Source organism: Pseudopodoces humilis, chromosome 3 (genome assembly GCF_049639895.1).
Source record: "Pseudopodoces humilis isolate 2021_Gansu_Grassland_sample_001 chromosome 3, ASM4963989v1, whole genome shotgun sequence".
Taxonomy (NCBI): Eukaryota; Metazoa; Chordata; class Aves; order Passeriformes; family Paridae; genus Pseudopodoces; species Pseudopodoces humilis.
This window is the reverse complement of record NC_142202.1, coordinates 108,115,743-108,143,226: the sequence shown is the minus strand read 5'-3', so window position 1 is coordinate 108,143,226 and position 27,484 is coordinate 108,115,743. Positions and strand designations below refer to the sequence as shown.

Below are 27,484 nucleotides of genomic sequence, written 5' to 3'. Positions count from 1 at the left end.
TGAAATGGGACCACCACCTTTACAGATTTGTTGAGACTTTGTTCCGGGAAGCTACGGGTTCAGAATCACTTTTTAGTGACTGATCTGTGTGTGTATGTTGGTGACAGCGTGTAGGTGTCTGTCAGATGTTTACACAGCAAGCTTTGGGAAAATCCAACCTGAAAGATTAATGCTGTTCCTAGATAAATACAGCCAGACTCTAAAAGGGAATCAATGTGATCCTTATGGGTCTTCCCAACTGGAGATACTCTAGGATTCTGTGAACATGATCTGATACCAGTTCAGCTGTCAGCTATGGTTCTGGTCACCCTAACCCTGGAATGTTCCCATATTTTCCATGTCACATTCTCATGCTGGTGGCTGTTAATCACTACAGGCCAGGGTAGAAGGTACAGCTTGGTCTCAAACTCTGCAGAGCTCTGGCTACTCATCCTTCTGGAGAAGATTATATTCAAGCAGTTCCCGTTAGGCACACAGCTGTTTACCTGCTGCAGTGACAGTCTCTGCATTTCCATTTCACTTGCTGTTCTCTTTTTCCTGGAAGACTGTTTAAACAGCTCCTGCAGATCCTGTTTGCTCTGTGCCTGGGCAATCACTTGCTTTCCAGAGCGTAGTTGTCTTTGTGTTTCTGGTTTTTCACTTGCTGAAATGAGGTTTACAGTGTTAAAAACAGTTAAGTTTCGTTCATCCGGCTCTCCCCGAATTCAGGTATTTTTGTGTCAGGTGGGTGGTAAGCTGCAGGCAGAATTTGAATGTCTGTCAGTTAGATGTCTGCCTTTGTTCAGCAGAAGGAAAATACAGAAGGCGTGCTAAGTGAAGGCAACAAAGAGCTAAATTTGGTTTGCCCTATACGAAACAAACAAAACCTGAAGCCAGACAAGTTGTTTTGGAAAGGGACAGAATTGCCTTCAGGCTGCCAGCCCATCAGTCCTACAGCAGCACATGAAGCTGGAGTGCTGTTCTCTGCAATGTTCGGTTCCCTTCCTAGATTATTCTAAGATTTTCAAAAGTGGGAGGCAGTACATCCTAAACTGTGTCACTGGAAACAGACCTCAGAGGAGAGGGAAGTTTCTGGATGTGAAATGCATCCATGGGTTTCTCTCCCATTTAGATCTAATTACACTATGAAAAAGAACACTGAGATCAGATTTACACCAAATGGCAGTGACTTTTTAATTTGCCTTTTTTTGGTATCAGTTAATCTCCTACAAAGCAGAAGCCTTGAAAGCACTGCAGGAGGCAGTAAAGGCCATTGAACCATTTATTGCAATTGTTCTTAACTGAACAATCCCTCTGGGGTCATGCATGAGTTGATAAAAGCATGAGTGGAGGTAAAAGCAGGGTGTATTATGTAGGCAATTATGTGTTATTAGAAATAACCCATGAAGCTCCATGTTTCTGGTTTATTTGTTTCTTGAATAAATCATACATCAGCGTGTAGAAAATTCTTGATTTGGTAAGCACACTCTCAGAAATTTTAGATGCTGAATATTACTCTGATGCCTGGCCTGTTTTGTAGTAAGGATGTTGGGTGTGGTTTTCTAAATGCCTTGCTCTGGACTTTGAACATTGCTATAAAAAGACAAGGATCAAGCTTGGAGGCAGTATCTGTGTTTTGAAATGTTTCCACACAGCCAGTCTTAATTGCTAAAGGTTGAGTGTCAAAGGAGTACAAAGTATAAGAGAGAGCATGGAAATCACACAGCTCCTGTAAGCTTAGGCTTTACCACTTCAAGCTTTTGATTGATATTTTCATTTAAACTGTGGCAGATTGTTTTTGAGGAGGATAGGGAGCATATATGGGTCATAGCTCGAGATAATAATTGACTTCAAAAGCCTGCTGACTGCTCTGTTGTGGAAAAGGTCTGAAGGCATGGCCTCTTGTTTGAAGGAGAAGTGCATAAATCGTCTGGGTTCAGCAGCAGCAGCAGCAGCAGCACTCCAGGATATGTGCAGTGATTAGGCAGTGTGGGTTCACACCACTGTGGCTGCAGGGCTTGGGTTGTCAGAAGCCACTTCAATGCTCTCTCCTCTCAGGATGTCATTTTGCCTTTTTAATGCCTGTAGAGCTTTAATGATATAAGGCAAACAGCTAAAGACTGCACTTGATTTTAATCTTGCTTTTGTCAAAGACTGCTAATTGACAGTTTGAATTACTAGATGCCATATTGGCACAGAGAAAAAGGAGGGATTTTTTTTAAATTCACACTTAAAAATGAGTTCAGTTTTGAAATATGAGCCCAGCAAACATTGGCATTACCTCAGAGCTGTGGTTAGCAAGGTCCTTGTTAGAGGCCAGAAGAGCTGTAAGCTCTCCAGCATGGTGCATAACAAAACATGCTCCTGCTTTCAGGATTATTTAAGGACTGGAGGCTCAAACTTGCACATTTTCTTTCAAGTAGGTGCTAACTGGCAGTGATTGACATTCCTGCAGATTTTGGTTGGGGAATAGCTTGAGAAATTGCTGTAGTGGGGATTTACCTGGCTTGCTTGTGTCAACATGCTTTTTATAGCAGGTTGATAATTAATATAGTGTTCATTTGTCAAAACTATGGCTCCCTAGCCTAAGGTGACTCAAGCAAACCACAAAAACCAGGATCAAAACCTACATAGCTTTTTGGGATGGTTTTTGGGTCTTCAGGAACAGAGGAAAGATGAGTTCTCCTTTAATGAGTGTTCTTACTTTTGGTGTTTCTCTTGAATCAGGGTCCAAGAAGCGACAATGCAAAGTGCTGTTCGAGTACCTCCCTCAGAATGAGGATGAGCTGGAACTCAAGCTGGGGGATGTGATTGACATCATTGATGAGGTAAGCTGTTCTACAGAGCAGGCCATTCATGTGCTGAGATTCAAACTACTTTTTTGGCTGTTTAATTGTATTACAAGCATGTTGGGAAAATAGCATGTGAGGTAGTGTTTTTGCAGCTAAAGTTAATTATTTAGGAGTTTTTTCTCTCAGGATCTAATACTAAAACAATGAATACTAGGTGTTTGAAAGAAATATTTGATCATCACAGTAATAAATTGTGGTCTGTTACACAGATTCATTATTTGAAGGCATTTTGCAGTTCTCTGCCCTTGTGTGATCCTTGGCTTTAGGATGTTTGTGGTAAAACTGTTGGACTAATTTCTTTAGGCTGACAAACTCCAGTTTTGGACAAACTCCAAATTGGTATAGGTGAAAAACGTTATTTGACTTGATTTGTCAGTTTCAAGCTCTCTTGTAAACTCATTGAGTTGGAGTGGTGGTTTCTTACCTTAACATACCCATGTGCTTCCTTTGTATCTGTTACATTCAATAGCAGTTGTGGGAAGCTTGTATGTGTCAGAGGAGGGTCTCTTCCAAATGTGAAATCTGTCCAGGAAGCTGTGGAGAAGATCAGAATGATTGTGGAAGAAACCCTTTTAGAACTGGGTGGAAAACTTCTGCACAGCAGGCTCTGACCTTCACTGGTGCCATCTCTTCCTCCCTGAGGCTCTGAGGAAGGGGAGTGAAGCTTGCTTTCTAGCCATGTGTTATTGGTGGTGCTTTTTAAGTAGTTCTGTGAGACTGCTTTTCCGGTGTATGACCCTCTTTGGAAGACAGTGCTAACCTCTGAGGGAGGGCTCCTCATTTTCCTAGCAAAGAAAAAACTGTGCCCTTAGATGCATTTGCACTAATACTTACAGAATTCAATATCTGGGAGGAAACGGAGCAAGTGACTTGCAAAACCTGCTCACTAAACTCAGTTTCATAAATACCTTTGTGCATGGGTGTTTTTAGAGGAATGTTCCTGGGTAATCTCAGCAGTTTAACTTGTAGATGGTGCCTGCACTGGCAGCTGTGACTGGATGGTCCAGTGGAAGCACTCATGAAGGAGCACTTGCAGTGAACTGTTGTGGGAGCTGCTGTTTTGGTTGCACCTGTCAGCATCTGGAATTACTTTCACAGGGGTGCGTGGTATCATGTATCAGAGATGGCCAAGTAGCCAAACAGAATAAAAAGATCAGAGCATTTCCTCATCTAGTTTCTTAAGGAAGTGTGGATTATATTTTATTACTTAGATTTTTTTTGTTAGTCACCATGCATTAAAAAATCCTTTTTTAATGATTTGGAAATATGTTTTTGTAGTACCCAGTCTTTGCTACTTACATTAAAACTCTTAACGAATTTTTATGAAAATGCTACCTGGTAGAAAAATATTGCAGCTTACTATGGTCACAGAGCTGTTTGCACACTGTTCATGGTGATGTAGAAGAGACCTGACAGGTGTAGACTACGTCTGTCTGCTTCACAAAACTGTACTGATGGGACCAGAAATGTAAAGAATAGTGGAAAATACTGTCCACTGGTTGTGCAATATGCTGGGATAACTTGTCTTATGTAACTTGTTCTCACTGCTATGAGATGGTTTGCTTCTGTTTATATATAAAAGGTGCTGTTTCTGTACATGCAGATGACTTTTAACAAGGAAAGACTGGTCACCTCTTTCTGTGGGGAAAATAAGGTAAAATCAGCTCTGTGAGGGGATCAGCTCTGTTATTTACTTGAGAACAATTCAGTATTTAGCCATTGAGTGGTTTTTGTAAATTGAGTAGATACAAATGACACCACTGGTCATGAAAGTAAAGGTGGCGGCAAATGGGTTCAGAAATGAAATGATTGACATGAAAGAGAGCAGAAGTTACTTTTTGGGAAGAAAATCGTGCTATGTGCTGGCTGAATCCACGGGGCTTTTTGTTTATAGAACGTCATGTAGGTTTTACACATGAAGAACATGCAGAGGGTGCACGTGATGACTGTGTCATTGCTCTAAAACCTTTGTTTCTCCTTTATATCATCCCCTCTCTCCTGTAAGGAGCAGCACTAAATAGCAGATTTATTTTTGTAGTATTATATTTTTAATATTTGCATACTGCTTTTTCAAGTGAAATAAAATTTCTTATAACATCATTAGGGAAGTTTTTAGTAAAAAAACAAAAAACAAACCAGATTGGTAAAGCTGCTTATTTTAGCCTTCCTTCCCATTTTTTCTTTGGAAGTCTGAGTTTTTCATAGAAAGAAGTCGATGGGATTCACACTGAAAAAAAAGTTCTGGTGTGTATACCAGGGCTGTACCTCCCTCTTGTGGAAATTGGATCATATGATAATATTTTGGAATGGAAGAAAAGGGTTATGAAACTGGCATCTGTGTTGTTTCTGCTAACAGATGTGAAGATGTCCTCCTCCAAAGTATGCAGAACTTCTTTAGTCTGTGTCTTAATGCTGATGAAAGAAACCTTTTTGGGCAATACAGTTTGTGTATAATCAGGGGTTTATATAATGGCAGTATGGGGAGGAGGCTAACAGGAGCGTGCTCAAGAAATTTTGGATTTGTTCCTGAGTGCTTCTGAGTTGGCATCACTTTGCTGTAAAGTGCTTTGCTGACCACATCTCTTGGCAGAAAAATAAATGGATGCTCAAGTTGCTTTCCGTATTGTAACCATTAAAAGTCCCTTTTTCATGGCTCCTGAGTGAGTGGTGTGTGTGAGTCAAGGCATTTGTATTTTAGTTTTCTGTTATGTGTTCCATAAAGCCTGAGGTGCCAGAGCCTGGGCAGCACTTGCCAGTAATCTGTGCTTAAAATTTGTTTCAGAGAACCAGTCTTGAGTTTGAACCATCCACAATAAAGCTGTATTTTTGTATGAGGATGCCTTTAAAAACAAGTGCTCCTTTCATTGCCTGTGTCTGCAGCTGCCAGGTTCTGCTTGGGCTCTGCTTGCCTGGAGGTAGGCTGGCATTTAAAAACTGTGCCTGTGTGTCAGGCATAGTGACCTACAAAGCCAGGCTAAAAAAAGATTATGCAAACAGCTGCTGCTTGGTTTGTTTTTTTCTTTTCCTCTTGCTTTCCTTTCTTAAAAACAGCTTTCTAGCCTCAAAACAGGACAACATAAACTGTTCTGAAAATTTATCTTGATTATAGTTTTTAACTAGTGCTCATCAGATAGGCTGAATTTATTTAAGACGTTTTGAAAACTGTTCATAAATTGTAAGAGCACAATTCTTAGTCCTTTGGCATCATTATACCCCATCACCTCTTCCTACCTAGCTTTTGCTTGTTCTGCTTTAGTCCATGTGGTGTATTCCTGATAAACTTTACAATATATTTCTAGCCTTAGGACTGCTGTGTGCCACCACAAAATCCTCATGGACTCAGTGGCGTTGGTCAGCTCTGATGGGCAGGTCCCTGCCCCTGTGGTGCATGTAAGGACAGGCTTTGCTGTTCAGTCTCCTGCTAGAAGGAGTGGACAGTTTAGCTTTGCATTACTCTGAGGTCCTTAAGGACTTTCCTCTGTTCTACCCAACATTATCTGTAAAAAATTTCTTTGAAACTTGTCTTTTGATCAAAATTGTGTGAGTCCCTGAGGATATAAAGCCAGTCAGGGCAGGACTGGTGGAAATTGGACAAGACAGAGGAAAAGATAGATGGACAGCAAGTTCACATAAAAATTTCCATGGAGACACAGACTCAACTTTTCATCTGTATTTTATGAACAATTTAATACTTTCTTGTTGTGTTAAATGTGCAATGCCTCTTATTCTGTCTTGAGGAAGTTGATGAACATTTTGCTGCTTTTCATGATTAACTGGCATGGGGGTGATCTCCCGTTCCAGGATCATTGCTGTAGTGATACAAGTAACATTAAATTGTTTTCTTGCTCTTCTCTTTGGCAAATGCTTCTACGTCTTTGATAGGTTTCTTTATAAAGAAATCATGATCATTTGAACTTTCCCCAAAGTTGGTTGTAGAGTTTGTATGGAATTGGCAGCAATTTTCTTTTACTCCATTGGTAATGTGCAAAATATTTCTATACAGGTAGAAGAAGGATGGTGGAGTGGAATACTGAATGGCAAGGCAGGGATGTTTCCTTCCAACTTTGTGAAAGAACTGGAATCAACGGATGATGGAGAAACACAGGATGCTCTGGATGACACAGGTAGTGTTCTGTTTGTTGCAAACTCTTAGCAAAGTAATTTTTGATTTCTGGTATAATTGAAATATTACAGTTAAAAACAACGAAGTTGTTTCCGTTTCTTTCTAGAAAGTGTTGATGCTGAGTATGAAAATACTTGTCTGCTCCCATTTCACTCATAATAAAATTGCAAGGTCTTAATCTTGCAAACGTGTGTTCTACACTTTATCACAAGAAATTTTATCATATTCAAAGATGATATTTTTTAGAATTGGGTATACAATTATTCTTTTGTTTGGTAGCTTTTTTCAGTCTTACTCTCATAGACATGAACTCCCTAAAACAGAAAATTTAAGTATGCAATCAAGTCATTTGAGAATCAAAACAATGTGGAGAGCCTCAACTTAAAATGAGTCCAGGGAAGGAGACCCTTATGGTTCTGATGCCTCTATGCCTAGATTATATTTTGATCTAACAATAAGATTTTTTTAAGGCAGAATTGACATTTGACCTTTTTATTTACAGAATTTACGTTTGTCCTTTTCTGGCTATGACTATGTAGCTGGGGCAGAAGCAGATGCTCTGTGGCTGAACGGTAGCTGAGTGGTACCAGGCAGGTCTGTGCTTTATAGGCAATTACTCTGTTCCCTCGAAAATGCACTTCAGAAACATTTCAGTCTCTGAAGATCCGTTTGAAGGGGACTTGTAATATGGTATTGCTGAAACAGGAATGTTTTTTTGGAACATCATAGCAGGAGTTAATTGATTTTTAAAAGACGGCAGTGTAATGTTCAAGGAAAACAGGGGAGGTTTTTTTTGTTTGGGTTTTTTTGTTTTTTTTTTGTTTGTTTTTTTGTTTTACCTTGTGGTAATGTGCACCCTCATTTACATGATGTCTGGTACTGATTGCTTCAAACAAGGGCTTGCTCAGACACAGGAAAGAGCCTGGCTTGGAATTTTTTTCTGGAAATCTTGGAAATCGCAGTAGCATAAAACAAGAGTTTGACTTGAGCAGTCCCAAATAGTTCAGTGGCTGTTTCCTTAGAGGTTGGGTTCCCTGAGTTTAGTGGGGTCTGGTGCAGTGAATTTACAAATGGGTATGTGTTGGCCTTAATTAGTGAATACTGAGATCAATGACACTGCACAGTAATTTGAAGTAATTGTATTTTCTGTCAGTACCTAACAAGTTGATGTGTTCAGCCCCTCATCCCCCAGGGGTTATATTTAATACTCAGTACTTTCACAGTCAGGGTCTGGAGTATCTTTTGGTTCCCTCCTTACCCTTGGGAAACAGTAACTTCCTCTTTCATCACTGTGGTCATTCAAAGGCACAGCCTGGACTTTGCCCACCAATGGGATGTATAGCTATGCTTTTGAGATACCTGAGGGGATATAACTAAATAAAGAGCATCTGGGTAGACAAAAGGTGAGCAGCTGAAGTCAAGAGCAACTTAGCTTCATGGTACCATCAAAATATCTTAGACTTTTGACAGAAGGAAGTGGCTTTAATCTTTATTGCAGTTCATAGGCCTGCATGGGCTGGAAAAAACTTGACCCAAAGGCTAAAAGATGCCATTTTGACTTTGGTTTGTAAAAGCTGTTTTCACATGAATCCTGGAATTCTGCATGCAAGAATTGCTTGCCTATGTATACTGATCTGTGGGCTTTAACAGATCTAACCATAATTTAAAAACTTAAAGAACTTAAAAAAAAAAATAGTTGCAAAGCTCTTAACAACAAAATTGTTATTCTTTGAAATACATTTCTGGGGGTGGATAAGTGCTGTTCCTCAAAACTGAAAGATTAAAAGAATTTTAAATAGCTGAATTATCCAGCAATGTTTAATTTCCAACGTCTATATCTGGTTTGAATGCTTGGAGTGCTTTGAGCAATAGGAAGATGTCACTTTGGTTGCTTGAGGGGCATCACTCTGCCACTGAAATACACTGTTTTCCTGTGGCAGTTGAAACATGTTTGGATTCATTATGGACTTTTATTGATTATCACTTTCTGTGGCTGTTGCTGTTCAAATGAGAAGCTTTTAAACGTTGGTCTAAAATACCATTTTCAGAGAGTGCGTAAGCAGTGTTTCATAAAACTAATGGAAAACACTGACGTTAACAGGCTGTGGAGCCTGAGTGCTAATTGAAATAGTACGAATATTAGTGAGCTGTTGACTCAGTTGCCAGAATAATCAGGGAAAAACTGGTGTAATTTAAGTTGGTCTTACATTAAATATAAAATGAGAACAAATGTGAGGTGTTACAGCTACAGTGGTGCTCCTAGAAAAGCTATTTATCAGGAGCAGTGCACAAAGCTGTGCTGCTCCCACTTTTTTTTTTCCCAGAAGAGCAAATAAATAATTTCAGCTTTTAAAATAGCTTTCTCTTTCTTATTTTATTTTCAGAGCCCGTTTTCAATAGTCCTACCTCACCTGTGACCTCTCCAGGAAATGGGAGTGAACCTGCACTGGGACCAGCACAGCCAAAGAAAATCCGAGGTGTTGGGTTTGGAGATATCTTTAAGGAAGGCTCAGTGAAACTTAAAACAAGATTATCCAGTAATGAATCAGAAGATAAAAAGCAAGATAAGGTTTGTAGTGGTATATATTGTTCTTTTGGGGTTTCCTTTAAAAATAATTTAGGAGATGTGGAATCTGACCGTTATTCTCTCTTAGGACTCCTGCCTATAAAACAAAACAAATCCCCTCAAATGTGTTTCACAGTAAGTTGTATTTAACACCGATTCCAAAAGGTGTATTCAAATGTCTTGGTATTTAAACCATTAGAGGCTGAGAACCAAGCTTATACGTAAATTGTCATTTCAGAGTCACATGGTAAAAGACAAAATGACATCTTGAACACATCTGCAGTGTGAGGTCAGACTTTATATAAAGTCTGGGAGAAGATTAAATCTACTTATTCAAGTTAAACTTGTCTTTTAAAACAAGGAATATTTTGGCATTTCTTTGTGTTTTGGCTTATTTGGGTTTTTTCCCTCAAGTTTTGGCAGATGTTGAGATTGCTGTTCTAGGTGTCAACTGTCATTACCTTCAGTGAGTGCTGCCAAGCTTCTGGCTTCATAAATTACTGTTGTGTAAGCCTGTAAGCCTGAAAAATGCAGTTCTAGGATTTTGCATTTTCTTTCCCCCATTTTTTTTATGAGTGAGAGTGAAAAGGAGCACTTTTATTCTTTGTTGTTTGGATTTTATTTTGATCTCAACTCAAGAGCGCTCTTACCTGTTGGAAGCACAGCAGTGATGCTCAGTCCTTTTGCTTGAACTTATTATTCCAAGAGCTTATATATGGATTTTCAGGTGTTAATAAATTAAAGGTAGCTGAGATAGTCCAGAATTTCAGTTTTGACTCAGGTGATCAAGAAAACTTTTAAGCCTTTGTCCATTTCAATTTTTGTTTGTGGGTTATGGTCATTAATGATGTTTTGGTGAGTGTTTTGTTTTCCTCTGCCATGGTAATTAATAATTGTAATGGTGTAGGGCAAAAAGTGAGGTGAGTCCCTGGGAGGAGGGAGGGTCAGAGGCTTCCTTGAGCATGTTTTCCCTCAATAGCAATGCTCAGAGTAATGGCATGGTGTGTGTAGTGTTTGTTTCTGGTCTGGCACCAGATGATTTGGAGAAGTTGCAAGTGTGTTGCCTTCTGTGTGTTGCTGGGAGAATGTTGCCTTCTAAAGAAGGTGTTTAGAAAAGGAGATCAGTGGCAGACCTTACTGCAACCTTTCAATATATAGATTGAGAGAAACTTCTTACTGTGGTCTGTAATGACACGACAAGGGGCAATGGCTTAAACTGAAAGGGGGGGGATGAGGAAGAAAAGAGGGGAGATGAGGAAGTTGTTCTTCATAGTGAGGGAGGTGGGGTGCTGGAACAGGTTGCCCACACAGGTTATGGTTACCGCATCTTTGGAATTGTTCAAGGCCAGACTGGATGGGGCTTTGAGCAGCCTGGTGCTATGGGAGGTGTCCGTGCTCATGGCAGGGAGTTGGACTTGGATGGTCATGGATGGTCCCTTCCAGCTCAAACCTTTCTATGAGTCTGTGAAGTGACATGGATTCTCCTCATTCCTCTCCTTTGTCCCTTGATGTGGCAGTCTGTGATCACTGCATCTTCATGTGAATGCTGTTAGAGTAGGTTTTCAGCACCTAGCTTCCAGCTTGCTTTCTTGTCATGAGATTGATCATTCAAAAAAGTGCTTCCCTAGTGTCTACCTTGTCACTTGGGAATATAAAGAACCTATCCAAAATTGTGCTATTGATATGACGTCTGCTCAGACCTTTTGAATTGTTCTAATTGACTGTGTATAAGCAATAAAATATGCTGGTGCTGTGCAATTTTGGTTGGCCTGTCTGGAAAGGTCTTGTAGGTCTTTTCTCATCAAGAGAAGAAGTGAAGTGAGAAAACAGTTTTGCATAGCTTAATGTCAGAAAAATAAACAATTTAGTTTAGCACTTAATATTCCACTTACACTTCTTGCCAAAGTCATCCCAAGATGGACAGACTTAAAGAACAGCATGGAGAGCCCAAGGGAAATAATTCTCATGAAGCTCTTGTGAAAATATATGGCTTCCTTGGATTTGTGTTTAACTTGCTTTGGAGTTAGCTGATTAAATGCTTGGAGAGCACTGTCAGTCTTTTAAGACAGTAAGGAAAAAAAAAAGCAAGCTGTGTAGAGGAGAGAGGGCTCTCTTCCTTTGGAAGATTCAGACTGTTCTGAATTCAGCACAAGAAGGCTGAACACTGATGGATCTGAAGGGCCCAAGAGTGTATATGCTGCTGCAGGAGATCTTTCCAGCTCTCTCAGCATCCTGCCTGAGCTGAGGCTATTTATACCCTGTCTGCCTAAACTTCCTCTCTTACTTCTAATTGCATCTCATATTGGAAGGGGGAAATGCAGAGAACTATTTCCATGTTGGAGGTGTTTAATCTCAGAGGAGAGTTATTTTAGTGCTTCCTTCATATACCATTCTGGAGAGAGCTAAATTGCATAGGTACTGCAGGAACATCTCAAGTGACCTTGGCTTCTTCTATGGTATGTCAGAGGCATCAAGCACCAGCCTACAGGCATTGTCTGATTCTGAGGAGAGTAATTCCAGATTCTCTGACAGTAGAAGATGTGCAGAGTTGAACTGTAGATGAAAATGAGCCGAGTAACTAAAGGCAGTGGGATTTTTCACATCAATTGTGCTGTTAGGGCTGCTCAGGTAAGTACTGACTGTAAGATCATATTCCGTATATGTAGCTCTTTGGATGTGAAGAAGTTGATGCAGCTGAAGCTGTCGGAATCTGCCGGGCAGATCAGAAAGTTTGAGGTGAAAAATGAAATATTCTGTAATTTATTTTGGTTAGGTGTTAACTCTGAAACTTGTGGCAATGCCTCTGTTTTTTCATTTAGGAGAAGTCTCTAGTGACACTTAACCTGTTTTGTACAAATTGGTGAGAGTGAAGGGAAGCTGGGATAGGTTTTCATTTTCTCTTTCATTTGTCTGAGTAGTTAAAAACTGCTTGTCTGAGGTGGTGTATGGCTGCTGAATATCCCTGCCTTATTCCAGTGCAAAGTAAGCATTGCCAGCGAGTTACTCTGAGCAGAGTTGTTAAATAACTGCTTCTATTATGTGCTGTAGGAGGCAATATTCAGGCTAATGGGAGAGTAACACCTGGAACTGCTAAATACAATTGCTAAAGTATATTTGGCCATATCCTGAGATCAGCTTCCAGTTTGAAAGATGTGCTCTGTCTTTAATCAGTAGACAAACTCTAATTGCAGTGTCTGTAATGAAGTAAATACAGTAAGCTAAGTGCTTAGTGGGAAAGCTCATTAAATCTCTTGGAGATGATAATTTTCATCATCTCAGCTAATGAAAAATTGTGTTCTGTAGCCTAATCAAAAACACAACTCTGAAGAATTTTTGTTAACAAACTCCTTTTCTTTTCATACAGCCATTACCTAACCATCCCCCTGGAACAAAGTTAATTCATTTTCCTAGTATAACAAAAACTGAATGCTCACCTGAAGTAATAAAACCAGAAGCTGAAAGTAAACCAAAAGGTAAGGTTGATGGATATTTACATCTATTACTTGGCAGTCCTTTCCTATGAACTATTTTATTATCAATTTGTTTTTTGTGTTAAAATCTAAAATGTCTGTGTGTACTGGAGTTTTATGTAATGTTCTGTACCTTTGAGGAGTTGTGCAAGTGCAAAAAAATATAAAGAAATTATTGCTTATATTTCTGTAGAAAAAGAATTAAAAAATTTTGTAGGGTTGGCTCCCAGAACAAAATAAGGCTGGGGTTTTTTTTTTGTTGCAAGAGTCTTTTTTGCATTAATTTTCTGTTGATGGGTTGAAAGGGATTTACTTTCTGCCTAGTTTGATTCTGATGGGATGCTGGAGATGTATTCCCATGGAATAGTGTCCCAGCACAATTTCTGTCCCCAAGTTTCACATGTTCCTTTGTAGGCTCAGGATTTTCTCTGGAGGTGGCAGTGTGCATCAGAAAGTTGCTGTTTATGTTTCGTTGTGTTGTCTGTTCCCTTGACAATCCAGTTTCATTGTGTTTCTGTTTATACTATTTTTTTCTTTTTTATTATTTCTTATGAATTGGACTTAATTTAGCTGCCAAATTGCAGTTTTATCAAGAGAGATATTTTTAAGCCAACCCAAAACATCTTGTGGGAGTGCCAACCCCATATGAAAAGCTGAGTTTATGTGATGTGTGGACTGCTCATTTCCCAGGTTCCAGAGCAGGCTTTTTGTCAACTTCCGTATTGTAATTTTAAGTATATTTTTGTTTTATGTGGAAATACCTTATTTTGGTGTGTTGTTTTTTTATGGAATACATAATTTGCAGAAATAAGAGAACTGAGACATCTTGTTTTTACACCATTCCAGTCCTATTGCTCTAAGAACCAGCAAGACAATGTGCAGCCCTGACTGTTGTGAAATTTGACTTGTCTAAAACTTTGCATAAAAATTAACTGCCTAGAAAAAATCCCAACATTCAGTGCTGGCACCCAAAATGTTCACTATTTAGTTCCTTTTATAGTTCAGGTGCATCTCATGATAAAGGTGTGGAACTTGGACTAATCTTCTAGGCTTTCTGAGTCTCTTTCCCAGAAGAACAAATATATCAGAGAGGAACTTAAATATGAGAGTAATGGAAGCTGTAGGGGAATATCAATAGGTGATACCTATAGGCACCAGATAAGAAAATCTTAAGCCTTAGGAAGAAAGCTTGTTTTTCCTCCTTAGTGTTTTATTTAAATAGAAACTACACTATGGTCTATATGTCTCACCCTCAGTTTTTAAAGACCAGGTTTTAAAATAAACTGTGTTCATCTGTTAGCAGATAAACACAGATCTCTGAAATGCTTTGGCTGGGGTGGCTTATTTTGCAGTGAGGTTCTTCTTTTGGAAGCTTGTTTTGGCCTCTGGTACAAGTATGTAAAAATACTTTCTTTAAAAAGTGAAATAATCACAATTTGGCCTCTCTTTCCCCCAATTATGTTAGGATACATTATCTATGATTCCTGCTACTCTATTGCTAGCCTTGAGACTTTGGGAAAGACTAAGTTATTTTTAAAACATTTACTGAAATTTAAATGCTGCAAAGTTTAACTGCAGTCTTTCTTAAACTTACTGGCAGAATACCAGGCTCACAAAATAAGATACTAAAGGGGAAATTGTACAAACTCCTCTCATATGTTCGGGTTTCTTGGTGGTGCTGATGCTGGGGATCACAGCCTGGCACATGGGGACCTGGGCTCCCTGTCTCCACACTTCTGGGAGCTGGAGCAGCGTGAAGTATCCCCTTTCTGGCACTGCTTTTTGTCTGCTCTGGTCTATGTGAGGAGGGGAGGTAAAGGCCAACTCCCCAGGCAGTAAGGAAATACATCTGTTTCCACAGAATCAGGATGTAGTGAAATGTATTACAGTCACTCACTGATAAAATCCTCAAATTTTGTAGTGTACCTGTTGAATTTTTTTTTAGAGTCATGAATTTTAGGCTTTGGACCTCAATTTAAGCATTCATCTCTTTGACGTGGTTCTTGGGTTTCTGTAATTATTCATGAACCCCAATGTATCAGGCTGTGGCTGAACATTTTTGATTACTAGATAAGACATTGAAAAAATGCAAGTTCTTGTATCTAAGATTGCTCATGTGGTTACAAGTCTATGTACATACATACCTATATCTCTCTATATTATCTCTTTAAGCTTGTCATACTTTGGCATTTAATATAGTGGTTATCACTAGTTTTTATTTGTGAATACAATTTGTGCATTTTTAAACTAAAGATGTCTGTTGATTAAACAAAATACAGCAACAGCAAAAAGGTTTGACTGTAACTGATTTATTCTCTTACTGCCTGGCAAAAGCTGTCATTAAAAATCACAGATGATTCTGTGGTTCTGTCACTTGTTCTGCTGCTCTAACGGGAGGCTGAAGCAGCTGCTCATTGTGGTGGCAGTGCCAAACACCTGATAGGTTATGGCAGCACCTAAAGAGTCCTTTTTGTGCTTCCTCTTTCTTAGTGTGTCACATACAGAAATCCAACCTTTTTATCTGCTAAATTATTTTAAATGTGCTGGGGTTAAAAAGTCTATGTTTATGTAATTTGGCCTTTCTCATGGTTTATTGTACTAGTGTGAGAAAGGAAAAAAAATGCTCTTGCTTTTTCATTTCTTACCACAATTTAAAATGGATTAGTATTGAACTCTACTAAAGGAAAGAAAAGAATTATTCTTTCTGCTTTTGCAGAAGGGGCTGTGGCCGAGTTGATGGCTCAGATGAACTCTGATTTCGGGTGTTTAGCCAAGCAATGCTTTTGCTAAAGTTACTTTGTTTCACTGCACAATTTCTGAAGTCTGCTGCTTGAAATTTCTGTAGCTGTACACATTAATAGAAGATGTCATTTGAAAACAACTGCCTGTATTTAATTAGGATTGCAAATTTGAAATTTAGATGAAATTAGAGAAAATACATATAAACTCCAATAAGCTTGAAACCATTTTTCTACAAAGTTGCTAAAAATTGAATAAATAAATCCTGTGAGGGAGTGGGGGTTAGATGGGCTGTTACAGTTTCAACTGTTATACTTCTAAGGCCTCTTTTCTCCCTCTGAAATCAGAGGGCTTGAATTATGTTGCTGTTGGGAAAAAAATCTTTTGGGGCTTATACTTCTAACTTCTCAAATATTTATTTCCTTTTCTCAATAAATATATAATCTTATTTTTCCTGTGATTTGAACACTCATAAAGCAGTCTCAGGTCTAGAAGGAAAGTGTGATTATAGTGTGAATTTCTCAGCTCTCAGACAGCATAAGTGAGCTGTTACAATGAATGTTACTACTCATGATATCCAAATTAATTGTGCTTCTCTGTTCCAGCCAAGGAATATTGCAGGACAATATTTTCCTATGATGGCTCAAATGATGAACTCAGCTTTAAAGAAGGCGAGATCATTCAAATAATCAGTAAGGTAAGAAAGTTTGGTCTGCTCTGACCATGTGTATGGCTTTGGTGAATTTTGTACAGGGGACCATGTATGAATTGAGAACCAGGAAGGTCTCTTGGAGCAGATATTCCTGTAGACCGATTTCTCTCATGTGAGAGTCAACTCTTTGCTTCTGTGCTTGATGGAGGTACAGATGACTTCAGAGGTTCTTCCAGAGCAGGAGCTTATCTTGGGGTCCTCAAAGGCCAGTGAGATCAGTGTACACTCAGTACCAAATGCCTTTTCAGTGGGGAAATGGGAAAAGCTTTGCTAACAGCCCCTTTATCTTCAGAAACTGTTCTTTTTCCCTGGTGATTCAGAATAATCAGACAGAAATTAGTGATACTTTCTCTAAAAGAAACATCATTATTTAGTTGAATGTTCTCATTTGTGTTGAATTCTGTTGAATATCTTTTTGATCATTTTGTTGCAGAGATGCTTCTAAACAGGAAATAAATTTACCTGTAATTAATTTCCCTGCAGCATTCTGAAGTCTTTTGTTAATTTATTTGCTTGCTATGTTAAGGAATAACGACTTTCCTAAGAAAGTGGAAAGTTTCATGTTCAGTTTTTGCTCAGTTGCAGAAGGAAACACATTTTTCATTATCAAGATTTTAATTTTGTGGAATTAAATAATTGATGTTATGAGCATCACTGATCATAAGTACAATAGAAAAGAGTAGTTACGGAAGGCCCTTTGGTAAATACAGCAACCCTTGCCTCATCTACACTCAATCTCTTTCCTCTCTGTTTTTTTAAACCAATTTACCCCAAGCACACACGGGTCCAAATTGGAGCGAAAAAAGAGTTGTCCAGACTGAGTGTCATTTCTGCCCATGGCAGGAGGTTTGAACTGGATGATCTTCCAGGTCCCTTCCAACTCACCCAATTGTAGGTTTGTGTGATTTTTTTGGATCTGAGACACAGAGAAAAGCTGTTATTTCTGCTGGTAAAGTATAACATCAGACTTTCTGTTACGGACAAAAGCCTTGACCCAGTAAAATCCTGTAATGGATTTCTCTTCCACTGGGTTAATTATCCAATAGTTTATTTTCTTTTGTCATAGTATGTTTATTTTTTCTCTCAGTGGGGTATGTTCTTTTGCTTCTTTACCCTTTTTAGACCAGTGGAGCTGATCCATCACATCAGAATCACTTTTATTTGGTAGAATTGTGCGTCATGCCAATAACATTTGAATTATTTACTGAATAACTTGCTGGTCAAGGAAGCTGAGAAGATCAAATGTTGTATGTTAGGTCATAACTGGCGTTATGTACTTTCCTTCTCTTTGCAGATCTTATCCTTGTACCCTTATCTTATATGATGTAATATAATTTCATTTTGAGTTTTAGAAAACGAACAAAAACTGACCAAACCTGATCTGGTCTGTAGCTGTTTCCCCTTGTTAAGCTGGCCAATTTCAGACAAACCATTACTTTGCGTTGTGTGTAAAAGGGAAAAAGTTGTTGTGTAATTGTATCTGTTCTGGGGAAGAAGTAAATATTGGTTGAAATGACCTGTTTATTTTAGGATACTGGAGAGCCAGGCTGGTGGAGAGGAGAGCTCAATGGTAAAGAAGGAGTCTTCCCAGATAACTTTGCTGTTCAAATACAAGAGTCTGATAAAGACTTCCCTGTAAGTTCTTACACCTATTGTTTAGTATCACAAAAACACTATTGATGAAAATGCACAGAATAAAAGAGGTCACAGCACATTATGCTGCTTAAAACATTACAATTGTGGTTTTATCTTGACCTAATTGTATAAAAAGAGATGAAAAGGTTCATCTTTGTGTTTAACTTGTCCATAAATATTAAAATGAGGCGTATTTTTTGAGATAAACTCGAATTAATGAGGATGATCAGGTCATTTAGAAAAGGGTGTAGTTCTGATAGCATGGTGTTACATGTTACTGATTACTGATTAAACCCTTACTGTTTAGAAAGGAGATAAGCTGTTGGTTTTTTCCATCTCAAGTCCTTAAGTAACTGTAATTACAAAATGCTGAGTGACCCCTGTGGGTCTGACTGGGATTTTTCTGTGTGAAGTAGGCTGCAGCATATGAAGGATATTTTTTGGGTGGGATTTAGAAATATTTTTTCACCATCATGTGTAGTAACTTGTAGAAATTCATGTTTTTATGTGTTATTCAATGATCTTATAATTTTGGTCCTTGTTTTATATTTTTTTGTTGTTGTTGTTGAGATTATTACACTGTTTTGGTTCTGTCACATTTGTGTAGCAAAGATGGTTGTGTTAATTCCCAAATGTACATCAGCCCCAGGTGGAATGGTTTCAGCTCCAGGTCAGGAGTTATTAATTTATGGTTTATCCTGAGTTGCCTCACCTATACAGGAACCTACCTACCTACACCCAGTCAGAATTTTCTTTTCAGATGGAGTCTCAGCTGTGCAAGGGCAGCATAAATGCCATAGAATACAAGAAGAGAGGGTAGGTAGGGTTGCTGTTTCACAGTACAGAGTTGTTTCCTACATAGAGGGGGTAAAAGCCATTTTTTTACCCTATGCAGCATTTCCCTGCTTTGATCCTTTATTCTGCTTTGTGTGCAGTGTCTCAGGACAGGGATTCATCTTGCACTGAGCAGCTTTGAGGTTCAAGGCATTGGATGGCTGGTGATCATAATCAGCTATTTGATATTGACTTCATGAAAACACAGAGCAGAACTGTATAATGGCAAGTTGATGTTGAACTCTGTTTAATTGTTTTTGGTGTAGGCAGCAATGCTGCACATCTGGATAATGTAGTTACGTTTTTGGGGAAGAAGGAAAATAGTGTCTTGTTATTTAGGTTCACTTGTTTTTGTGTCCTCTGAAACCAGAGAAAGATATTGAATATGGGTTCTCCTGCTTGCTTGATTACATTTCACATGCTAGAATAAAATCTAGCTGTGTTAAAAAGTGCTTATTCAGTAACTGTAGGGGCACAGAATTGAGATCCATCCATAGCAACTGTTTTAAATATACCCACTGCGAGGCTTTTTTGGAGGGGTTGTGTTAGACTGAGCCTGTATGGTTTCAGCAGTGCCTCTATGATGAACAAGTGGTTTTGTTGGCTTTTGTATCATTTTATCAGGGAATCTGTTCCTTAGTACAGCCAGAAAGAGCCCTCTTCTAAAGCAATTTAATGAGTCACATTCTCAGGATGAGTGGTTGAGATCTCTCCTGAGAGATGCCAGTCTCCTTTCAGCAGGAGAGAGATGCAACTTCAAGTGTATCAGAAAGTGGTGAATGACTGACTGTTTCAAAATAGTAATTTCAATGTACAGACTGTCACATTGTGATACTTTGTACATTTTTGATGGCTGGTGTAGTTTGTCCATCTTTCCCACTTAACTATAATGATAAGGGAGCTCAAATCAATATTCTTCTTGTAACTGTGTTATTTGAGACAAATGCTACCAGCATCTGTTTGTTTTTTCATACACTTGTATTTTAAAAGTCAATTAATTTAAGCCATTCCTCTGATACTTAATTTAGAAATCTATTTTTAGTGGAAGTGAATGCTTTTGTTTCAGAAAATTACCTGGTTGCCCTTCTAAACTGGCATTGTACTAAGATTGAGGTTTACATATTGAAATTAAAATGAGTGTGATCAGAGCAATTCTTTGGACTAAAAAAGGTGGAATTATTGGATTTTAGGGGTTTTTTTCTCCCCTCTGTTTATGCACATTGCTGAAGCACTGATTTAATTTGAAAAGATCTGAATTTTGTTCCTGATTTTTTGTAACTGGTTGTCTGGGAGATATCAGAGGAATTGTTCCAGGTCTTTGTGTTTCCTGTCTGAATTGATTGCCTCCTTTGTGAAATACTTTGAAATCAGCTAATAAACAAGCTCCACATTACAGTATGCAAAACAAAACACAAATAAGGCTGTCTTGGATACAGAGAATATCTGTTTGCTTGCTTGTTTGACTTCGTTTTTTTCCCCCTTCATTTTGCAGAAGCCAAAGAAACCTCCACCTCCAGTTAAAAGTCCAGGTAGGTAGTATACATGTTTTGTGGTCTGAGAAAATACTGAATTTCAGAAGCAGTGCATGACTTCAAAAGAAAATTTACAAGTAGCTTTTGACTTCCTAGTAATGCAGCCATAGTCACACTTTGAGCTTACTTCTCATACTTTATATATTTTGCTGCTGCTGTGTATTTTTAAAATTATGATGGATCCTATTTTGGAAACATTTTAACAACGGCTCACCATTTTCTGGGCTCAGGTGAGGTTTTATAAATGGTATTACACTCCTTGCAAAAGAGAAGACACAATTTGGCGTGAGTCTTATTTTTAGTTAGTGACAAGATAATTAAAGCTCTTTGAGAAATGTCTGTGGTTTGCTTTTGCATTCAGCTGCAAGACCTGAATTGCCAACTGGAGAGAAGAAATTCCTTTCTTTGAGGCCTGAAGAAAAAGGTAAGGACAGTTTTCTTCATGGTGACTTGGCTGCTCTGGGAATAGGCTTTCTGTTCAGCAGCCATCATACAAACTCCCTTGATAGCAGCTACTGAAGCTGTCATGTCTGTGATGTTACAGAAATATTTTTGGAGTGGTTAGAGGAGCTGCTAAACTCTATTGAGATGTTTATTTCTTATTGCATTACATTCTGAAGACTGGCTGTTGCACTGCACAGTAACATAGTTACTGTTAAATTCATGAAGGGGTAGTTCTGTGACAGTGGCTGCAGTTTTAAGCAGCACTAGTAAGTTATTACAAAGGGAAGGGTTCACTCCTGCAAAAGTCTGTTCAGAAGTATTTTGAAAGAGCTGCACAGAACAGGTACAAGGCACCTTAGATAGATGTTATGGTCACAATACTCAGAAACAGAGATTTCTTGTCCTGTTAATTCTTGCTATATTCCATATTTTCAAGTTTCACTGAATTTGGAAACATTTACTGCTTTATTCTTAAAATTTAAAGGACACTTTTTTTCAGAGGCAAAGCTACTGTAGTCACCCAAACAGATTCTAAAAGGCTTCTTTCCGTGTTAGAAAGACTTGCCAAGTGAAAATGTTTGATTGTGTTTACAAGTGAGCAGCTTAAACAAATGTGTTGGTTGGGCCTTGCAGAAGAAATCCTGATGTTCCTGCAGCTTAACTAAATAACAAAACCACTCTGTGCAGTGAATGGTGAACTGTGGCTGACCAGCATTTCTACCAGTGAGGCTGCTGATGGGTTTCTTGGCTTCCCTGCACAGTTTTTATTACCCCCATTTTAATAAGGCACCTTCTCAGGTATTGAATATGAAAAACACTGTTTAAAGTCCTGTTTGTTCTGTATGTGAGCAAGCAAGTAATTTTTATCTGTTGGAGCAGTATCTTCAGGTGTGAATTGACATAAACTGTATGATTCCAGAAAAAGGAAGTTTAATTTTAAACTGGTTCTCTTTAACCAGTTTAACTTTAAGATTAACACTGGACTACAGTGTTAATCTTGGCATAGTAGAACTCAACTGTTCATGGAGGAATATAGGAAAGAATATTGAGTAACACCATCCAAAAAACAGGAATTTGAAATCTACAAAATTACGTAAAGTAAAATACTAAATATTCCTTACAGAGCTACAGGAAATGAAGGAGGAAAAATTTTTCATTTATTCAGTTGCAGATCAGGTCATAAAAATTAATTTTTTAGGTAGCACTAGTGTTTTACTCCAAGATATGCCCATTTATCAGTGCAGTTGTACTTGTGGAAAACAGCTCTGTTATTACTACTAATTAAACCCATTAAAAATGAAATTTTTCTGTAACTAGTTCTCAGAAAAAAATATTGAGCAGCTCTAATCAGAAGCTGTCAAACCATGTCATTTTTTATGCCTATTGGGAGACTAATAGATCTGCCTTTAATTGCAGTCAAAAATTGATCAAAAATGAAAAGTAGAGTTTCTGTGAGTATTTATCTGTATTTATATTGAAGGACACTTAGTGTTGTCATGTAGACTTTTTTTTCCACTGTAAATGTCTTCAGATTTGTATATTTCCATTACTAAACTGTTCATTTTTAACCAACACTTTCATTGAGGAGCAGAATCCAAAAAAGGCATGTCATTTTTTCCAGCAGAAATGCCCAGTTTCTGTGCTCATGGTGAACCTTAGCCTTTGGTATTAACTTACTCCATTTAGCTATAGAATTTTTTATGTTCAGATTGTGAGTGTGAGTATTAGAAGGGAGAACTGACAGATGAGAGTTCAGGAACAGGGTTCACTGACAGCATTTTTTTCTGCCCTGTTTATGAACTCACTTATTTTTAAAAGCCAAAGAGGTAATTCTCAACTTGTTCTCAGCATAGCTTCAATAAAGCCAATTGATCTGCAGTTAGTACTGGCTGGTGTTGGGTGTTAAAAACTGGAAATGTGTTTTAGGTGGGGAGGCAGGAGTGCTGGTGCTGCTGATGTGCTGCTTTACAGAGGGCAGGCAGCCCCACCGTGTGGCAAAGCCTTCCGCTGCTTCAGCATCCTGCATTCCTGGCTCCATGCTGAGAGACGCTGAAAGGAGATGCCAGCCAGTTTGGTTTCTTGCCCATATCTCCTCCTGATGTTCAGGTGTCCCAAAGCAGGAAAACACTTCTGCTCCTGAGCAATGTTTTTGACTGAAATATCTCCAGGATCTGTTTGCTTCCCAATATTCCTCTGAAAGAACATCGGCTTCTTCTCATTTTAGGGTTGGAGGGGTGCTCAGTGGCTGCAGGACTTGTTCAAAGGAAATCAGTCCTAGACCGGGCAGTTCAGGCACTTTTCTGGCATGGAGCTGAAGCAAACACCCAGCCCTACTCCCAAATCCATAGCATATGTAAACATTTTACAGATCAATACTTGGTTAAAAGCAAAAAAAGGAGGGGAGGATGGGGAGAATCAAAGCTGAAGGTCAGTCTCTCCATCCCAGTTTACTGATTTACTGCCCTATAAGGGCAGTAACTCTAAAGAACTGTAACCCCTTGCTGTAACATAACAATTATGTTTGTGTATACTGAACTATGGCAGTTTTACAGGGAAAAGTAGAAGCTTTGCTCTGGCTATCCAATAGGGTAGAGTTAGGACACATGGGTTGAAACCTATTCAACTATTATTTGTGAAGCAGCTTCAATTTTTCAGTGTCCCATATGTTGTATGTCAGCTCCTCTGGACAGGATTCAGTTAAGTCATGCAGTCACTGAACAAATAAATACAACTTTTTTTTTCTTTTTTTTTCTTCTTTTTTTTTTATCCATATCTATTTTTGATCTCTTCATAGGAAGGTAGACTTTAGATAAAATAAATTCAGCTATTCAGATAAAAACTCATTTTTCTCCCTCCCCCTTCTTACACAGATAAATTACACTGCTTGTGTGTGTAATAGGTCTAGTTACAATAAATAAAAGAATCTTCCTCTTTAAAAGAAAATCAAATGCATTTGTAGAAAAGACAAAGCAGTACAAAGATTTTTGGTTCTTAGCTGTCTGTTGCAGTGCAGTAATGTGAGTCCATACTTTATTACTACTGTTTTCATGTCTGTAGGGAGGTTTCTCTTACACTGAGATAGATCTTTATGAGCTCAGGTAAGCAGTTTGTGTGTTTTGATAAGGTGTCATTTAAGACACTTGACTGTGTATTTTTCATTTTGATCTTCAAAGAAGGCATTTCTGACAGCAGGTGCGTTCTAATTGATTAGCAGTGTAGGAATTCTAGGCAATGTGGCGTTTTTAAAGTGTGACTTCTTTTGTCAGATGAAAAAGGAGCTTTGGATCAGAGGCCTTTGAAGCCACAAGCTCCTCAGGTACCACCCAAGAAGCCTATTCCTCCAAGCAAGACCAACAGCTTACTGAGAGCAGGGCTCCTGCACCCAAAACGTCCAGACAAACCTGGTTTGCCATCATCTGCATCCAAGTCAGTATACCTTAAACTGTAGTCACCAAGTATATTCAGTTTGATTTGTTGTTTGATCTTTCTTCATGGATGAGTTGGGAGGAAATGTGTGCTTTAAGGGTGAAAAGGATGCAAGGATAAGTTTTGCCTTACACCTCCCAGTGGCTTAGTTCTCCAGGTCTCTGTCAGTGATCTTTCAAGTCCTTTGAGATATTGAATCCATCTAAGAGTCAATATTAGAGCATAATTGACCATGGGGCAGATGAAATTGCTCATCTGGGGGCTGCTGTAGCTACAGTAAGAGGGTGGAGTGAAAGAATGTGGGCATGGGCCTTGGGAATTATTACTGTGTAGAGGAAAACCCTGAGAATTAGATCTGCCTCAGTATTCAAGGCTTGAGCCTGTCTTACCTAAAGGGTAAGATAGATGGAAAGGAAGAACTGAACACAGGTACCTGTGCTAAATGTATTCACTGTGGCTCATGTCTGCTCCTTGGGGAAGGGGGAGGAAGCACTGACTACAGAAGCACATTCAGATTGTCTGCTCTTGAGCCTTCTCACTTGAATTTCTGCATAAATAGGGACAAATACTTCTTCTATGTCCACTTAGATTTTTATTTTTTTTTTCCTCATGAGTTTGAAACTTTCACTAAGACTAATTTTGCATCTATACAATCTCCCACACAGAGAATTTTCCTTTCTGTCTCCATCAAAGTAGTTTATAGGCTCCTCCTACCCTGAAGTGTAAAGCAACAGCTGACTGGTAACTGTCCCTTTGGGATGTTCAGTTGGCTTGAAAGAGCCATGAAAAAGTGAGGTTGTGATACACTTAACTTTGTGGAAATGAAGCAGAAGAGCTTGCACCTTAAATACCTTTCCAGTATAGAATTGTGTTATGTTCACTTGGTATTTTGGAGACTTTCCCAATAAAGATTATTTTTTTAAAACAACAAGTCATATTATTTTCCAGATTAGAAAATAATTATTATTCTAAAGGGATGCACATGTGCAGTTAAATAGAGGTCTGTAGTAAGCTGTGGACCTTTAATTACTGAAACCTTTAAATCCTAGAGATATTTAAATGTCTGAAAGTTTTTAACATTTTTTTAGGAAGATCAGACTGCTATCTCTTTTTCTGCTGCAGTAAAACTTAAAGGCTTTGGGAACTGAATTAATGAAAGGGGCACAGTTTATAGCATGTACAGGCCAACCAAATGATCAGGCCTGGTCAGCACGGGTTTGTGATGGGAAGAATTGTAAAGGAAAATGAAAATGTTGCCTGTTCTTTTTTAATTATTTTGGTGGGGGTTTTGCTACTTCAGATTTTTTTGGGATTTTTTTGTCTGTTAATGATGTAAGCAGATATGTAAGGAGTGCATGGTAGAACAAAAGCCACAAGGTAGCTTTTTCCATATCCTGCAAGAAATAACTTGTTCTTGTCGAGCCTTTTTTCCAGTACAGAAAGATTTTTTTTTTTTAATGTCAAGGAGTCAGTTTTTGGATTACTTCAAGAGGTATTAGTGAAAATGTTATTCAGCTCACCTGTTATTTGAAGTGTAATATTTTGGACTGAAATGTCAAAGTGTGTCTTAAAGTTCTGGATTGTTTTCACATGGGTTTTGTGCACATCTGACAACCCTGCAAGAGCTGGAACAAAAGAAACAGTTTTCACAGGTAGAATTGATCTCCAGAAGCCTTTATTTTAAAAAAGATTTTAAAACAAGGCTTTAGAAAGTGATAAAATTTACCATAATTTTTCAGTTTGCTTATAATTCTTGGTATGGTTCCCTTTTAAACTATTTAATCTCTTGACTAGGTATGTTTTATTTTTTTTTTTTTACCACAGAACTAATGGAGAAGTTGTTACGCTTCGACCGAAATCTGAAGTTGAGCCAGTAGCAAAACCAAAGTTAGACTCTGAACCATTGCCACTCAGACCAAAATCAGTAGAGGTAGATTCACTTGTGATAAAAAGCTCTAAAGAATCAGGTAAGAAAAGAAATGTTCTTTTGGGCCTTTCTGACTGGATTGCTGTGTTTTACAGGGTTGGAATAAGCTTTTTGAGTGATTTACTCAAAATGCCACTGAGTGCATTTATATAAGCCTGTGTATTTTTTCAGAAGTGCTGTAGGCAGCTGAAGGCAAGAGTCAGGAGGGGATGAACACAATTTCAGCAAGGTATTTGCAGGTAGCTGCTGAGCTCTGGGTTGTGATAGTGGGCAGGAAGGGAGACAGAGATAATGGTTTGTTCTTCTAATTTGAAAGCTTTTATTTTTTTTTTTGCTGCCACTTTCATCCTGAGTTTTATGAAGTTGTTTTCTTAATGGCTGGTTCAATTTGTTCTGCTCTTGCAGTTCAGATAACTTTGCTTTTTTAGCTAACTTGAGAATTCTTAGTAATGCCATTACTTTCAATCTCTTGTGATTTAGTTCAGAGCTATTCTAGATTTTGACTTTACCATACCTTAAATTGGGGCTTTAAAAAAGCATGGAGCATTGTACATTTGAATAGAACAATTATGGCTTTGCTTAAAGCCACCTTGAGCCAAACTTGGTGTCTCCTTAATTCTAAATATATCCAGTAAAACCTTTGATAGTGGTTAAAAAACCCACATTTAATGATCAGAACCTCTGAACTACTGTATTGGTACCATTAGCCCTTGACTGACAGTGCAACTGATACCAGACCTCTGTGTGTCACTTAAGCAGAGATCAGCTGCTGTGGGCATGTTTTTCTGAACTCTAAATTATTTATATTTTATGAATAAAGACTTCAGAAAAAGCTGTAGTGAATTATGCCTACAGTGTTTGTCTTTCATATCTCAAATGCAACTTTTTGTCTCAGAAAATATTTTAGTAATAATAAATTTAAAAATTCTATATATTTATTTATTTTTAAGGCAAATTATAACATTCCAGTTGTAGAATAGTTGGTCCAAAATATAATAAATTCATCTGGAAGACCAAAATAATTATTTTTTAGAATAAATTATAATCTGCATTAATTCTTTTAATCTGCATTAAAAGAACTGAAGCAATAGAAAAGAATACTCCTGACTTTTTCTCATTGAGCGTGTTAAAATACGCTTTTTAAGTGTAAATGCTTTGTATGAGGAAAGGTTAATTCATGTGTGTCTTTAGTACAGATGCTGTACTACTCACATTAGATAGTAGAAAAAAATTCTTTAATATGAG

The 27,484-nt window shown here is 38.2% G+C and overlaps 1 protein-coding gene across 3 annotated transcripts in view; it reads left to right on the top strand.

Annotated features, from left to right (window-relative positions):
- The window catches only part of CD2AP (CD2 associated protein), a 77,700-nt gene that overhangs the window by 39,225 nt on the left and 10,991 nt on the right, over positions 1 to 27,484 (top strand). For all 3 annotated transcript variants that reach the window (XM_014251489.2, XM_088053582.1, XM_088053583.1), the window contains 10 exons: positions 2,707 to 2,807; positions 6,835 to 6,955; positions 9,339 to 9,523; positions 12,885 to 12,993; positions 16,335 to 16,426; positions 17,972 to 18,076; positions 20,403 to 20,439; positions 20,804 to 20,866; positions 24,153 to 24,312; positions 26,137 to 26,279. In XM_014251489.2, coding sequence (XP_014106964.2) covers positions 2,707 to 2,807; positions 6,835 to 6,955; positions 9,339 to 9,523; positions 12,885 to 12,993; positions 16,335 to 16,426; positions 17,972 to 18,076; positions 20,403 to 20,439; positions 20,804 to 20,866; positions 24,153 to 24,312; positions 26,137 to 26,279 — 1,116 coding nt within the window. The remainder of the gene's footprint in view (positions 1 to 2,706; positions 2,808 to 6,834; positions 6,956 to 9,338; positions 9,524 to 12,884; positions 12,994 to 16,334; positions 16,427 to 17,971; positions 18,077 to 20,402; positions 20,440 to 20,803; positions 20,867 to 24,152; positions 24,313 to 26,136; positions 26,280 to 27,484) is intronic.